Source organism: Zalophus californianus, chromosome 17 (assembly GCF_009762305.2).
Source record: "Zalophus californianus isolate mZalCal1 chromosome 17, mZalCal1.pri.v2, whole genome shotgun sequence".
In the NCBI taxonomy this organism is placed as follows: domain Eukaryota; kingdom Metazoa; phylum Chordata; class Mammalia; order Carnivora; family Otariidae; genus Zalophus; species Zalophus californianus.
Genome location: NC_045611.1, coordinates 53,905,225 through 53,921,546, shown reverse-complemented (window position 1 = coordinate 53,921,546; position 16,322 = coordinate 53,905,225). Strand labels below are relative to the sequence as shown.

Sequence of the window (16,322 nt, the reverse complement as noted above, 5' to 3'; positions counted from 1 at the left end):
ATTATCATTAACCTCTATTAATACGGCAGTAACTCTTGCTGCTTTTGAGAAAGACTCGTTAAGCACCTACTTGGTGCCAACGCTTTACCTACATTGCCTGGTTTTTCACACATCTGGATCGCTTCGGAAACAGGTTTATTGTCTATATTTTTTTGGATGAGGAAAGTGAACCTCAAAAGCAAAGAGCGCGAGGTCACACAGGCAGGGTCCGGCCCAGGCAGGATCCAACCCCGGGTCCCTGCTAGTACCTCTCGCCGGGCTGAGATTCTCCAAACCCGCTAATTCTGAGGCTCCGCCTCCCCTCCCACCTCCGGCCCTCAGAGCTCCCCAGATGGGAGGACTCCAGGTCTTGGGTCCTGTGAAGGAAGGGCCCCGGGAGGAGTGGACCGGGAGGGATGGATTCCTAGATGTGAGAATTGAGGGGGTGGGAGCTCAGTACCCTGAGTTCCGGGAGAAGTGACTGGGGTCCCAGACCTTTCCAACTGAGAGAAGAGGGGCTGGGGGCCGGGACCCCTGGATCCTGGGGGAGCGGAGGGTCATGTTCCTACATAGCTGGATCTTCCACTGTGTAAGAGAGCTGGGTCTCGCACGCCTCTCCCTCCTTCCTCGCTGCAGCCGCGCGATTTCGGCTTTCAAGCCGCAGGTTCAGAGGGGAGGAAGGAGGGGGTGCAAGGGGAGGAGCCGCGGACCTGCGCCAGGGGCGGGGGGAGGAGCCGAGCGGGCACCGCGGCGGGCGCTCGGGGCTGCGGCGGCGGCGGCGGCGGCGGCTCCGGGTGAGTCCGCTCCTCCCCCCTCCCCCTGCCCCAGCCCCCGCCCCAGGCCGATCCTGGGGGGCGGCCCCAGCGCGTGGGGGCGGGGGTAGGTACAGAGGCACGCGGATCTCCTGCCCGAGAGTGCGGGTGCTGCAGAGCTCGCTGGCCGCCCCGGGGGAGGGGCACGTGGCCCTAGAAAGGGGGGTCCCGAAACATCTAGGTGTACCCCAACCTCGCCCACCGATCCCCCGGGCGTGGGGATTGTTTACCTACTCCATGGCTCCTGAAGACTTAAGACTCTGCGACCTCTCGAGGTCCAGGGCATCATTCCTCCCCCCTTGCAGCGCCCTGGGACCCCGGTATCTCATAACCCCCCACCTCCAAAAAAATTCCCATCCTCTCTGCAGCCGGGAGAGGCATTAAGGACTTCAACTCCCAGCAGCCCATGCAGCGCCGGGTCTGTGAAGTCTTAGCCGCGCTAGCGCAAGGCCTGCTGGGAATTGTAGTGTCCAAGCTCCGCGGGAGCTGGGGCCCCGGAGGTGGGAGGGGGTGGCTGGACCTCCCGGGGGTCGCCTGGGGTCGAGCAGCCAGTCCGAGTAGGACAAGACTTGAGGCTCGGACTGAGCTTTTTCTCCTGGCCGCGGCCTCCAGATCCCGCTCCTCTTCCCACCACCTGGCGCGTGGGGACGGGTCCGCAGCCCCTTGTCCGCCCTACAACCCCCATGGGCTGCCGCCAGCCGCCGCCTCGGCTGCCACCCAGGACAAGGCAGGGATAAGCGCAGGTGAGTCTGACCATGCCTGTGTCGGAGTCCTGGCCTTCTGCAATACCTCCACGACACCTGTCCATCTGTGAGCTCTGGTCTGTCCGTCCCTAATTTCTCCCTGCACTCTCCTTCCAGTCCATCTCTGATGTCTGGCTCCAAACCATGTGTGGCTAATTCCCCTTCTCTCCCCACATCCACCTCTTTCTCCCAGTCCTCTCTCTTTTATGCCCCCACCCCCATCCAACCTTCCTTCTGCACCCATGTCTGTCTGCCCAGCCCTCCTTTGTATCCTTTTGCCCATCTGTGGTCTCTGGCCATTGTCTGTCCATCTGTCCTTTATTTCTGCACCCCATCCATTCTTCCGACCGCTGTTTCCCTTTCAAAGATATTTCTGTCCTGGCACTTAGACAGTCCCTCTCTCCGCCCATCTCTCACACTCCCATAAATTACACACTAGTCCATTATTTATGGCTTAGTCCATCCCAAATCTAAATCTTTGACTTTTCCTCTCGTCTGCTTATCTGTCCCTCTGTTCTGGGCCCCAGTTTGCCCTTCCCAGTATCTTTGTCTCCCCTCCCCTTATCTCTCCCTCTCTCAGCTTGGTCCCTATCTCTGCACCCTGCATCTTCCCTCCCACCCCAGCCACCACCACACTGTTATCTCTCCAACCCCATCCTTCCCTCTGTCTTGGTCCTCACTCTTTCTACCTGGATCTGGCCCCCTTCCCATTCCTCGAACCTGCCAAGCCCTTGCTCATGCTGTTCCCGCTGCTGAGGATGCTTTTCCCCACTCCAGCCCCACCGCCCACTGGCTGTGGCCAGGCCCATCTCGTCCTTCAGGTCTCGGAGAGCCCCCCAACTGCCCACCTCCTGGCCCTTTTGTGACATTTCCTCCAACGATTTCTTTCAGAGCACTTCTCACAGTGTGAGCACGTCCTGTTTGTTTATGTGTGTTTGTTGACTTGTTTCCTCCATGTCTCCTCTCACTGGTTTGTAACACCAGGAAGGTGGGAAATGTGGGGGGCTCGTTCTCTGCTGGATCTGCTGCAGCTGGCATCGTGCCTGGCATGTAGTTGGTGCTCAACGAATATTTGTCTAATGCACGAATGATGAATGGCTGTCCCCTCATCTGCCCGTGCCTAAATTCTGTCCTTGGTCTGTGCACCCCTAATCTCTGCCTTCTTGTCTGTCTATCCCTTTATTGTGCATCCTTAATCTCTGCCCCTTGACTGGCCTTCCTCGTCTCTTTCTCCTTGTCCGTTTGTCCCTATTCTCTGTTCTCTTGTCCGTTCATGCCCATCTCTGTCCCCTAGTTGGTCCAACCCGTTACTGTCTTCTTGCCTGCACCCCGAATTTCAGTCCTTCTGTCCATCTGCCCCTAATTTCTTTCTCCTTGTCTATCCCTCCCTAATCTCCTTCCCCTTGTCCATCTGCCCCCAATCTCCGTCCCCTCACCTGTCCTTCCTTTTCTCCTTTTCTCTTCTAACCCTTATCCACCCCTCTTTCAATCCCATTCCCCATCTGCACCCTTGTCTGGCCCCCTTCCAAGCCCAGAACCCACCGGCCACCATGTCGGGAGACTACGAGGATGACCTCTGCCGGCGGGCACTCATCCTGGTCTCAGACCTCTGTGCGCGGGTCCGCGATGCCGACACCAGTGACAGGTGCCAGGAGTTCAACGACCTGCGAATTCGAGGCTATCCCCGGGGCCCAGATGCAGGTCAGCAGCACCCCCCCGCCAGCTGTCTCAGCCAGCCCCCTGTGTCCCCTATACTCAGTATTTTCAGAGATTCAGAGATTCAGAGCAGACCTACTTAGCTTTCTGCCCCCTAGGTGGCTGTGGCCGCTCCCTCTTAGAGTCTCCCCTCCATCCTGCCTGCTGCTGGTCCCCCAAACCTTTGATCTAAGGAGAAGGAGCTGGGTGGGCCATATGACCCCTGACCTTTTGGGTTTGGTCCTGTGAGCCTCCTGCCCACTGCCCCTCCCCCCAGCCACACACATATCCCCTTCTCATATCTTTTGTGCATCTTGCATAGTGCTTAAAAGCTCAGGCTCTTTTTTTTTTTTTTAAGATTTTATTTATTTATTTGAGAGAAAGAGAGAGAGAGAAAACAAGCACAAGCCGGCGGGCGGGGGTGGGGGGGCGGCATGGAGGGAGAGGGAGAATCTCGAGCAGACTCCATGCTGAGCATGGAGCCTGACACAGGGCTTGATCCCTCGACCCTGAGGTCATGACCTGAGCTGAAACTAAGAGTCGGACGTTTAACCGACTGAGCCACCCAGGTGCCCCAAAGCTCAGGCTCTTGAGTCAGCCTCTCTGACTTGTCTGGGTTCAAATCCCACCACCGCTACTTACTAGTGGATGACTTTAGGCAATTAACACTTCTTCTGTGCCTCAGTTTCCTCCTGAAAATGGGGATAATGAAAGTGGCTACCTCCTGGGGCAGCTGAGAGACTCAAATGATATAACACATGTGAAGTGCTTAAAACAATCTGGACACACAGTGGTCACTCAATAAATGCTAGGATGTACTTACTGAACACCGACTGTGTACCAGGCAGTATGCAAGATCCTTGGCATATTTCATCAACCACTCACAACAACCCTCTGTGGTATCTATAATCCCCATTTTCGATGGGGGGAAAGGACTCAGAAGGGTAAAGTGACTTGCCCAAGGTCACCCATCTAGGAAGCAGCAGGGTTCTGAGAGCGAGGATCTATTATGGGTGCTCTTGTCCGGACGAGGAACCCCAAAGAAGCATGTGCTGTGAGGTTATAATGACAAGTCACACTTGCTGAGTGCAGACAAGGATGAGAAATGAGGTCCGGAGAGCTGCAGTTGCTTGCTCAGAGACTCACAACCTATAAGCAAAAGGGCCAGATTTGACCCCAGGAAGTCTAGTATACTACCACAATTTGGGGGTCCCCCAAGCCCACCCTCAGTTTCAATGATTCTCTAGAAGGACTCACAGAAAAGCTGTTCTACTCACAGTTACGTTTTATTACAGCAAAAGGATGGAGGTTAAAATCAGCAAAGGGAAAGACACATAGAATAGGGTCCAGGAGAGACCAGGTGTGAGCTTCCGGTCTCAGTCACGTAGACATGGCTTACTGCCCGTGGGGCTGAACTTCACCTCCAGCCCCTCCAGAGGCTAAGCTGATGCGTCCCAGTCCCCCAACATCGATCACATTGTTACATAGACCATCTGGCATGGCCCAAGATTCCTCAGGTAAACAAAAACACTTTCAGGCAGGATGTTCCAGGGGCTTAGAGGTTCATTCCCAGGAGCCCATCAAGGGCCAAACATTTCTTTGGGCAAGGTTCATCTTTTCCTGCACAACTACACCACCTCGTCAAGCCCAAGTGGCTCCCCAGACCAGGCAGACAGGAATGAGAAATTCACCAGAGTTTGGAGGATTGATGTTTTGACTTGGAGAGGGTCTGGGTCAGACTGATGGTAGGGGAAAGCAGCTGATTTCTCTCTCCTCTTCTCCACCTTGTCCTCCCAAATGGCCCCCTGGCCCCCTTTTCTTAGTTCTTCCTATGTTCAGGAGGCTGGAAAGCCCTTGCTCTGCTCTTTAGCACGTCCCGAGAACTCCGAGCAGATTTCGGTCACTTGGAAAGGAACACCCTAAGGGGTGGGGGGAGGTAGGAAGTTCAGAGTTCTGCCATCGCCCGTTGTAGTGCCCTGCGGGCTCATGGATACACATGACGGCAGCAATAGGATTTGTTAGTCTAATAAAAATCCATGTCCGGACTACCATTTATTGGGAGATATTGACGTGTGACAGCATAAGGAAGACTGTGGGCTCTGGAGCCAGACACTCTAGGCGTAAATTCTGACGTGCACCCCCCCCGCCCCCCCCATCTGCCGTGGGACTCTATACAGGAAACTTTGTATCTATTGACCTCAGTTTCCTTTTGTGGAAAACAGGCATACTAATGTTGCCAACCTCCTAGGGCGCCTGTCAGGCATAAGTAAGCTAATGCCAATGAAGTGCTTAGGGGTCTGCAACATAGTATAACCACTCAGTAAATGTCTACCTTTATATTCTGCGGCTACTCCATTTACCTCCTGCACTCCTCAGTGCCACAGTTGAGAGGCAGGACTGATTTTTCCTATTTGGCAAATGGGGAATGTAAGGCTCAGAGTGCTTAAGATATGTTTCCAAGGCCACACAGCAAACAGAGATTTGAACCCTGACCTGCCTAACTGTGTCATGCAGCCTCCTCTCTCCTTGATCATCTCTGAGCATTTTGGGGGACGTTGGTGGTACCTCAGATGGTGTGTCCTGTTAAGGAGAGGCAGCATGGGCTAGTGATTAAGAATCACATCTGAAGACAGACTGCTCTTTCAAATCCCAGATCTGTCACTTACTACCTGTGCAGCATAATACAAGTCACTCAACCTGTCTGTGCCTCAGTTTCCTTATCTTTAAAATGGTTATATAGAGATACCGACCTTGTGGGGTCCTGGAGTTTAAGTAATGTATGTGAAATGCTTAGGACAATGCATGGCAAATGCTAGAGGCTAGCTCTTTGGGGACAGCAGTGGGAGGATAAACTCTGACCCCACCCTGACCCCTGACCTTTGTCCTCACTCTCTCCAGACATCTCCGTGAGCCTGCTGTCGGTCATCGTGACATTCTGTGGCATTGTCCTTCTGGGCGTCTCCCTCTTCGTGTCCTGGAAATTGTGCTGGGTGCCCTGGCGGGACAAGGGAGGCTCAGCAGTGGGCGGGGGCCCCCTGCGCAAAGACCTAGGCCCTGGGGTCGGGCTGGCAGGCCTGGTAGGTGGCGGTGGGCACCACCTGGGGGCTGGCCTGGGTGGCCATCCTCTGCTGGGGGGTCCACACCACCATGCCCACACCGCCCACCATCCGCCCTTCGCTGAGCTGCTGGAGCCAGGCAGCCTGGGGGGCTCTGACCCCCCTGAGCCCTCCTACTTGGACATGGACTCGTACCCAGAGGCTGCGGCAGCTGCAGTGGCTGCTGGGGTCAAACCGAGCCAGACATCTCCTGAACTGCCCTCTGAGGGAGGTGCAGGCTCTGGGCTGCTCCTGCTGCCCCCCAGTGGTGGGGGCTTGCCCAGTGCCCAGTCGCATCAGCAGGTCACAAGCCTGGCACCCACCACCAGGTGAGACAGGCTACTGGGCTGGGGGTCCACTCTGAACTTCTGTTCCTCCTCTGTGTCTCTTTCCCAGATATGGTTCTTCTGAGCCCTGCAAGAGGAGAGTCCTAGAGGTCCGGAGTCCTGAGTCCTGGGGCAGGAAGGGGCTTGGGGTGTGGACTCCTAGGTCCTGGGGACAGAGGAGGCTAGGGCCCCAGACTCCAGGATCTAAGGGAGGAGGAACCTAGAGATCTGTACTCAGATTCAGAGGGCATAGGACTCTGGGGTCAGGAAGGTAGAGGAGAATGATTAGACTCCCGAGGCCCTGAGACACAAAGCAATTCATCTGTTTCAGCCTAAGCCAGGGGTGGTGGGGCCTGGAGTTCATTTGTTCTGTATTCCTCATTCTGCACATGTATATCGAGCACCTAATATGAACCAGACCTGAGATGGGTGTTGGAAAAACAGAAGTGAGCATGGCAAATAGACTCTGCCCTCATGCCACTTACAATCCAAGGGAAGTGGGTCCCCAAAGAAGCTGTCCCCACCCACCCAGGCCAGCGCTGCCGGAAAGTGGCTTGGGGGGCCACAGCTGTGAGAGCCTGAGGAGTCGGTGATCTGGTCCGGGAAGAGGCTGGGGACTTCCAGAGGTGGAGGGGTCGTGGCTGAGACCTGCAGAGTGAGGAAGAGTTGGTCAGGCACAGAGGCAGGGGTTGTGAGCTGGGCGTTCCAGGAGGAAACAGCCGTCCATGCAAAGGCAAGCGGGGTCAGAGGTCACGGTGTGTTGTGGAAATTGCCAGCAGTCACTATGGCCTGAGAGTAAGTGTGAAAAAAGAAAGGTAGGGAGATGTGGCTTAGGATGTGGGCAGGGCCAGACCACATGGGGCCTTGAATGCAGGGCTGAGGGACTGGGACTTTGTCCTGGGGGCACTGGGGAGCCATGGAGGGCTGTGAGCAGGAGGGACAGGGTCAGTTCTGCGTGTAGAAAGACCTCTCTGTGGCCACACAAGGGAAGGACCTGAGGGACAGACTGGAGGCCTGTCCAGGCAAGAGAGGGTGAGGCTGAGCTGAGATTGTGGGCGTGGGGATGAGAGGAGGAGGTAGAGTCAGAGGGCAGACGAGGTGAGACCTGAGACTGATGGCTGTGGGTAGATAGGAGGGGTGGGAAGAAGTACGGAAGGCCTCCGGCCTGGCCTGGTGATTGGGTGGATGTTGGGGCTGTCAGAGGATCTAGGAAGAGGAATGGGTTTTAGGGAGCCCCTGAGCTTCCCTGGGTCTTGTCGAGTGTGAGAGGCCTGGGGCAGCATCCGGGGAAACTGCCCTCAGAGGGATTGTCCTGGGCCTCAGAAGTTCATGGGAGAAGGTGTTCTCTTCCCAGGACCTGGCCGGGGGCCCAGGGGCTCGTGGGAGATGAAGTTGGGGGTCTCTGGGGAGGCCTTTCAAAGGCAGATGGATACACCAGTTTGAGCTCTTTCCCCTCCCCATTATACAGATGGAGAAACTGAGGCTGAGAGGGTATTCATGACCTGCTCAAAGTCACCCTGGGAGCAAGGAGTGGCCAGGAGATCTGTAGCTGAAGGAGCCTCCCCCACCACATCCCTTTCCAAGGCTCAAGCCCTCCTGCTTCCCCCGTGCCTGCCTCTCAGCACACCTGAGGCTGCCGAGCACTGCCCATCGCTAGGGGCCCCATCACATGGACTTCACCCCGGGTGTGATGGTCCTTGCAGGAGAGGGCAGATGAGCCAGGACCACAGATGGGGAAATTTGAGAGAGGGGAGGGAAAGGCTTTGAGGGGACAGGAGGTGAGAATGGCTCTGGTGTCTGACCTGCAGATCTAGGTGGAGCACAGGGGAGGAGGAGCGGGTTGGGGAGAAGGTGCTGAGCCTGGCGGGGACTGTGAGGGGTGTCGGGGTCTGGTGGACTGCCGAGGCTGGGGGCCGATCCAGGCTGGAGCCCAGGAGACAGATTTAGCAGATTTCGCGGGCTGCTGATGGGTGTGGAGACCTGGGGTGCAGATGAGCTTGTCCAGAGAAAGTGTGTGTGTGTGTGAGGGGAGAAGGAGCCGGGGTGGCTGAGGGGGGAGCTCTGGGCTTCCAGAGTGTCCCCCACACATGTCTGGACAGTGGGGGAAGGGAGTTGAGAAAGGACAGGCCGGGTGGAGTGATGGTGAGGTGGGAGAGGTGAGACTGGGGTTAAGACAGGTGGGGGGGATTTGAAGAAGGGCAGATGAAGGTTCAGGAGGTCTGGGTTGTGTGGGGCTCCAGGGGTCCACGAATAAGTTATTCTGGGTCATGCACTTGAAGTCAGGAGGAGGCTTCTGGAAGTTGATGCATAAGCAGGTCCTAGTTGGAGCTAGCTTAGAGATGGGGATACCCCCCCAATACAGGTGGAGAAACTGAGGCTCAGAGAGTGCAAGTGGCTTGCTCAAGGTCATAGTGAGCAAAGGTGCAGATCTGTGGCCATCTGGCTGTGACCCTTGGGAAAGAGGCAGGGAGGAGTCTCTCAGGTCTTCAGATGCTGTCAAAGACCCTAGCCAGTGACCCCCACCTTGGTCTTCCCCACTCTCCACAGGTACCCGGCCCTACCCCGGCCCCTCACCCAGCAGACCCTGACCCCCCAGCCGGACCCCGGCAGTGACGAGCGGCCGCCTGCCCTACCCTTACCCTTGCCGGGCGGGGAAGAAAAAGCCAAACTCATAGGGCAGATCAAGCCAGAGCTGTACCAGGGGACCGGACCAGGCGGCCGGCGTGGCGGTGGGGCCCCGGGCTCTGGAGAGGCCGGTGCAGGGGCGCCCTGCGGCCGCATCAGTTTCGCCCTGCGGTACCTCTATGGTTCAGACCAGCTGGTGGTGCGGATCCTGCAGGCCTTGGACCTCCCAGCCAAGGACTCTAACGGCTTCTCAGACCCCTATGTCAAGATCTACCTGCTGCCAGACCGCAAGAAAAAGTTCCAGACCAAGGTCAGGAGTGAGGGTCCTGGACATCCAGGAGGAGGGGGTGGGAGTCGGGACTCCTGGGTCTGAGGGAGGAGGAGCTGGGGGTCTGGACTCCTGGGTCCTTTGGAAGCAGTGTGGATGGGCATGGGGTCTCTCTCCTCCCCTCGCCCACCCTCTCCAGGTGCACAGGAAGACGCTGAACCCTGTGTTCAACGAGACATTCCAGTTCTCAGTGCCCCTGGCTGAGCTGGCCCAGCGCAAACTGCACTTCAGCGTCTATGACTTTGACCGCTTCTCGCGGCACGACCTCATCGGCCAAGTGGTGCTGGACAACCTCCTGGAGCTGGCTGAGCAGCCCCCCGACCGCCCACTATGGAGGGACATCATGGAGGGCGGTTCGGTCAGTGGCCCCTGCATCCCTCTTCTTGGGGACCCAGGACCGCTCAGTGTTTGACCTCTTTGCCCTTGGACTTCATAACCTTCTAACTTCTTGACCCAGGCTTTTCAAAAATTTATTTTATTGCAAAATGCTGCAAACATACAAGCAAAGTGTAGAGATAGATATAACAGGACCCCGTCTCCCAGACACCCTGTCAAATATTGACATCATGCCTGGACCCCAGATCTCCCAACTTCTGACCCCCTTTCACATCTGATGGTAACAGTTGAGAAATATAACAGACAGCCCTGTACCCACCAGCCACTTTATCATAACTTCATGCTGTGACCCCAAATTCCTGACCCTCCAACTGTCTGACCCCAGAGTTCCCAGCTTTTGTTTTTCTGACTTCCTTCAACTTCCAACCTCCTGGCTTTCCAATTCCCAAGCTTCCTGAACCCCCAACCCCTCTGATCTCTGAACATTTTATGTTTCAAACCCTTGACCTCCAGATCTAATCTCATCCTCTGCTCTCCACCCAGCTCCTGATAGCCTGTTCCCCCCAAGCCTCAGACATACTTGGATCCTCTATATTCTGACACCCCCCAGTTCCCCCAGTCACCAGATTGTGCCCGGTAGCCCCCCCCAAGCCCCCTTCCTCTTCAATCCAATCGCTCCCCGAGCCTGGCTCCTACGCGCTTGTTGGGGGTCCTGACCCTCTCCCTGCCTCCATCCTATCTCCTGCTTGTGTGTATATCATGTCTCATTCTCTCCACCCCCCTCATTATCACTGGAGGTCTTCACTCATTCATTTATTCATTCATTCATTTCTTAAACAACTGGCTTTTTTGTTTCAGGATCAGGACCCGGGGACCCCAGACAGTCCTTGGGAGCTCCAGGTCTAGGTTGTCACAGTTTGCTGTCAGGGGCAGTGAGTGGGGAGTCCAGGGTCCTGGGCCTCGGTCAGTGTGGTTGGGAGGCCAGGGGCCCAGATGAGGCTGAAAAGCCGGGCGGGGTGGGGCGGAAGTCCTGGCTAGCTCAGTGCCCCCTTCCAGGTATCTCTGTTTGTGTGTTGGTGTCAGAGGCTCTGTCTCCACTGTGGCTTCGCTTAAGGTTGGTGTGTCTCCTGCCCTCCCTGTGACTGGCTTCTCTCCTCAGTGCCTGTCACACTGTCTGAATCTCTGTCCCTCACCCGGTCTGCGTAGGTTTCTCTGTTCCTCTCCCTCTCTCTCTCTATCTGGGTCTTTGCCCTTCCCCCCACCCCATTCTAGATCTCTATCACTCCGTCCGGGTCTCCGCACCCTCCACCAAGTCTCCGGTCCCATTTCTCCAGATCTCCTGCACTTGGGGGGCTCTGACCTCCCCCCGGACTCTGTCTCTCTCCTCTGGGACTCTGTCCCCCTCTCCTCCTGGCCTTTTACTCCTCTCTGTGAAGTCCCTGTTCCTCTGCTCTCTCCCTGGCAGCACTATCTCTGGGTCTCTAGGCCCCTCCTCTGGGTTTTCTTTCTTTAGGACTCTATGGGTCTACCTTTCTAACTGTATCTCTCAGTGTCTTGGTCCCTGTCACAGTCTATTTCTCACTGTGTTCTTCTCTCTGTCTGTCTCTGGCTCTTTCCTGCTCTCTCCCCACACCTATGCCTCTTTCAGTCTTCCCTGCAGAACAGATAGGCTTTGCTGGTGGCAGGCAGCTGTGGCCAGGCAGTTACCAGGTTTAGTCAGATTGTTAAGTGGATCAGCAACCGGAGTCCTGGATATCAGGGAGGAGAGCTGGAGGCTCCAGATGGGAGAGCGAGGGAGAGGTGGGGGGGGGCGGGGGTGGAGACTGAGACAGGGCATTGCTGAGCCCCTTTCCCCAACTGCAGGAAAAGGCAGATCTTGGGGAGCTCAACTTCTCACTCTGCTACCTCCCCACGGCCGGGCGCCTCACCGTGACCATCATCAAAGCCTCTAACCTCAAAGCGATGGACCTCACCGGCTTCTCAGGTGGGTTCCAGGAGGTGCTGGGATCTGAGAAAGGAGCGTCTGGGGGCCCTGGACTCCTGGGTCTGATGGAGGAGAGGCTGGGGCCCTGATTCTGGGTCTGAAGGAGGAGGGGCTGGGGGCCCAGACTCCTGGGTCTGAGGGGGTAGGGCAATGGGGACCCTTGGGTCGGGGGAGGAGGAGTCTGGGGTCCGGACTCGGGTCTGAGGGAGGAGGTCGAGGTTCAGTGCTCTCGATGCCTGCTCCCAGACCCCTACGTGAAGGCCTCTCTGATCAGCGAGGGGCGGCGTCTGAAGAAGCGGAAAACCTCCATCAAGAAGAACACGCTGAACCCCACGTACAACGAGGCGCTCGTGTTCGACGTGGCCCCGGAGAGCGTGGAGAGTGTGGGGCTCAGCATTGCGGTGGTAGACTACGATTGGTGAGGGGCGTGGCCCGGGCGGGCGGGGGGCGGGCAAGGGGGTCAGGGGGTGGGCCCGGGCCCGCCCCCTCCCTCCCCGGCCGCTCACCGCCGCTCCCACCCCCAGCATCGGGCACAACGAGGTGATCGGCGTGTGCCGCGTGGGCCCGGATGCCGCCGACCCCCACGGCCGCGAGCACTGGGCGGAGATGCTGGCCAACCCCCGCAAGCCCGTGGAGCACTGGCATCAGCTGGTGGAGGTGAGTGGGGAGGCCACCCAGTGCCCCTCGCCCTGCCATTCCCGCGCTCATGCAGTCATTCACGCGGAGCGTCCGTCTTTATGGGCTGAAGAGTCAGACCTCTTGGGTTGGAATCCCAGCTCTACTAACGAGCTGTGTGACTAAGAGCACGTTACTTAACCTCTCTGTGTCTCAGTTTATTCTGCTGGGTGATGGGGTTGTTAATAGCATCTAAAGTTAGGATAGATGTGAGGATTCAGTGAGTTAATGCAGGATTAAGTGTCTGCCTCTCAGTAAGGGCTCGTCAAGGGGTCAGTTACTCTTGATATTATTTCCCATGATGCTAAGCCCAAAGGTAAAAGGGAAAAACTGAGTGATAAGATGGAGCAGGGTTGGGGATTTCGGGGGGGTTGGGTTTGGTTTGGTTTAAAGCAGGCTGTAATTGAAAATCACTGGATTGTGGTTTACTGGGTGGGGATCAACAATTTTTTCTTCATAAGAAAATGAAGTCAAAATAGAACAGAACAGAAAATTTCACAGGGCAGCACCCATTGTAAGGATCAGACAGTTTTTTGTTTTTGTTTTGTTTTGTTTTTGGTCTTATGGATTGTAGTCCAAAAGGCTTGGAAGTCTGGGAGGTAGAGGACATCTGGACAAGGGATGGGGGGTGCCCTTTGGCTTAGGGCGTCCTGAAGGGCCTCTCAGTGGAGGTGACATTTGAGCAGAAGCCTGGAGATTGAGAAGGAAGGGGCTTAAGTGAAGGTTTTGAGGTTAGGAGAAGCTCGAAGGGAGAGAGCAGGGCTAGGCAGCTGGGTGTTTCTCCTAAGCAAGAAGAAGCAGGGGCAGTCCCCTGAGCCTGGAGCGGAGAGGGAAGGGGAAGAAGGGCAGATAACAGGAGGCCAGCAGGTCACGTGAGAACAAGGTTGCCATTTTTTTAAAGCTAAAAATCATTTATGATCATCACATGGTCAAGAGAAATTCTCAAATATGGCCATTCTCTCATTTGAAACAAACAAAAAAAAGGACAGAAGTAGATTTTGAAGATCCTATCCACAAATTTGCTGTCATTAAAGCCAAGACAGTAAAATCATACTAAATTCTGTTTAGAGTATAAATAAACATTTAAACTTAATGTACTGTGAATTGCAACACACATACTCTTCATTGTTTTGGATATTTTAAAAATAATTTTAAATTTCCAGAGAAAAAAATTCCCCATAAAAATACATAAAAATAAGGCTGTTTATTTTTCCCTTTTGTCTCAGGCTCTGATTTGACATGGGACTGACCTCTATTTAAAATTTGATATCTTGCTCATTGTGGATTTTTTTGGATTAATTCTGATTTTTAAAAATATTGCATTGCAATAGTAATTATCTTGAGTGCTGAGTTTGGGTACGCCTGAAATTTTGCACCCGGGGTGAACTCCTCCCAGACCTGACTGTAGCTTGGCCTCGCTTTGGACTTTGCTTCCACGATGAGGAGGGATTTTAAGCGGCAGAGCACAGAGCTCAAGTGTGAGTTTTGAAAAGACTGTGGCTCTATTTAGAGAGACAGATGGCAGCTACTCTCTTCTTCCACCACTCACTCTTTCCCTAATTTACTCACTCATCCCACAAACTTCTCCAGAAGCTCCGGTGCGCTATGCTCATGCTGGGCAATTCTGGGAGCACAGAGAGAAATGGAACCCTGGCCAGGTGGGGCCTGACCCTGGCTTTCAGCCAGTAGTACCATAGTGAATGACCCCCGAGGGTCTTTCTAACCCCAGCACTGACCCTGCCCCTTCTCTGCTCACCACCCTCCCCAGCTCCCCAGAGCCTCCAAAACAGAGTCCAAGCTTCTTTGAGGCCCCTCTGAGGGTCTGCCCCGTCATCCCCGCAGCCTCATCTCGCCTCACATTTCCAGCGACTTTTGCTTTGTGCCTCGGTTTCCCCATCTATAGAATAGGACTGTAATACCACTTGGCCCATCACTTCAGAGCTGAGTGAAAAAAGGCATTGTAGATGATGAAAACAGGTTTGATGTCTTACTATGTTGATGATCAGCCGTTGTCTTGCCTCTGTTCCCGCATACCTGAACCTACTGGATTTCCTTATTCAGGAAAAGACTTTGTCCAGCTTCACGAAAGGCAGCAAAGGATTGTCAGAGAAAGAGAACTCAGAGTGAGAGGTAAGGAACCCAGACCAGGGGAGGAAGGTGGTGTGGGGGTCCTGGACTCCTGGGTCCAAGAGAGGAGGGCCTGGGGGCCTGGATTCCTGGGTCAGAGGGTGGAGTGACAAAGCCAGGGACCAGGTCCCTGGGGTGTCGATGAAGCTACAGCAGGTCACAGGCCTGCTCTCTGCCATCACTGACATCTCCTCCCTGCCCTGTCTTGCAGGTCTGGCCTAGGCCCAGGATCGGACCAGGCCCCCTCAGGACCCCATCCCTTCCTGCCCGGACCGTGAATTCATCTCCTTGAAGCCATAACGTCCGAGCTTCGTGGTGCGGGGCAGCACTGGGCCTGCCCATCCTTCTACCCCGCTTAGGCGTGAGGGTGGGAGGCAGGCGGGCCTGGCTCCCTGTTTCAGGGTGGGGGGCATTCAGTCTCTACTGTGTCTGTCTTCCCTTCCCCAGGGCTCCCCTTCCAGGCAAAGGGCCATGCATGTCTGGGGGACCCCAGCCGCCAAAACCCTTCGTCTTTCTGTCTGTCTCTTTGTTGTTTGTCCAAGACGGTGTCCTGACCCTCGTTCTCTCCATAAATGTCAACAGACCAATCCTCCATACTCCCCCAGACACACACACACACCTGTGTCTACCCTTTCTGTTCAACACACCCCGCGTCTGGCCGATTCCCCCACTGCTGCTGCTACCAACACCAGAATAAACATACACCATGGTTCTCACTCTACCCAGGGCTCCTGTTCTCTCTGGGACTGGGAAGCTGGGTTGGACGATCCTGGCTCTGGGTTCAGACAAATTTTTCATTCACTGGCTGGGTGACCTTGGGCAACTAAATTGATCTCTCGGAGCCTTAGTTTGTAAATGCTACATTTGCCAGGGCCTCTATGATTATAGCATGCAAAATGAACCCCAAACTATTGTAAGCCACAAACAGAACTGAAAGACCTTTGTACATGGTAAGTCTGAGCATATAGGAGGACTTCAGGCATGGTTGGATCAAGGTGTTCAAGGGACTCTGCCTAGCTCCTTAGGACTTCATTCTCAGGCAAGTCTTTGCAATGGTAGTAAGATGGCCATCTGGAGCTCCAGGCTCATACTGCTGTATCTGTTATGATGGTTTCAGCTGCATAAAACAGAATTCCAACAGAAAGAGCTGAAATGATAGAGATTTCTTTTGCTCACATAAGAAATGTTTCAAAGACACAGAGTCCCAGTGTTAGTTCAGCTGCTCAGCAACATCAGGCACTGGGTTGGCATCTCTGAGATTCATTTTGCCTTCCCCTCATGAGTACAAACTGCAGCAACACCATGCCTTATGTTCTTACACAGTGGCATCTAAAGTAGGAAATGTACACAGGGGCCGCTCCTTATGTGTTTCTCCCTAGAAGGGTTCTCCTTATTTCTCACTTACCAGAACTGGGTTCAGTGGCCACCCTGAGTTGCAGAGTAGTCTGGGAAAGTGACCATCTGTGTAGGTTTTGCCAGTGAGGCAGCACAAAGAGGGGGATGATCGTTGGGTAGGAAATTAACAGGACCTATTGTAATCATCGTCAGGGCGGATAATGTCAGAGGAAACAAAATTCGGGGTTCCCTCTCTCTCTGC

The 16,322-nt window shown here is 55.1% G+C and overlaps 1 protein-coding gene across 3 annotated transcripts; it reads left to right on the top strand.

Annotated features, from left to right (window-relative positions):
* Positions 1 to 725: 725 nt before the first annotated feature.
* On the top strand, positions 726 to 15,446 carry SYT3 (synaptotagmin 3). 3 transcript variants are annotated; one of them, XM_027617291.2, is made up of 11 exons: positions 726 to 773; positions 1,404 to 1,534; positions 3,070 to 3,235; positions 6,128 to 6,653; positions 9,198 to 9,585; positions 9,743 to 9,961; positions 11,803 to 11,923; positions 12,170 to 12,341; positions 12,448 to 12,580; positions 14,660 to 14,728; positions 14,937 to 15,446. In XM_027617291.2, exons 3-10 carry the CDS (start codon positions 3,085 to 3,087, stop codon positions 14,723 to 14,725), a joined length of 1,776 nt encoding a protein of 591 aa, XP_027473092.1. In that variant the 5' UTR covers positions 726 to 773; positions 1,404 to 1,534; positions 3,070 to 3,084; the 3' UTR covers positions 14,726 to 14,728; positions 14,937 to 15,446. The 3 variants fall into 3 exon arrangements, with proteins under 3 accessions (XP_027473092.1, XP_027473093.1, XP_027473094.1); XM_027617292.2 differs by having other exon boundaries at positions 732 to 773; positions 3,065 to 3,235; XM_027617293.2 differs by lacking the exon at positions 726 to 773 and having other exon boundaries at positions 1,313 to 1,534.
* The last annotated feature ends 876 nt before the right edge of the window (positions 15,447 to 16,322 follow it).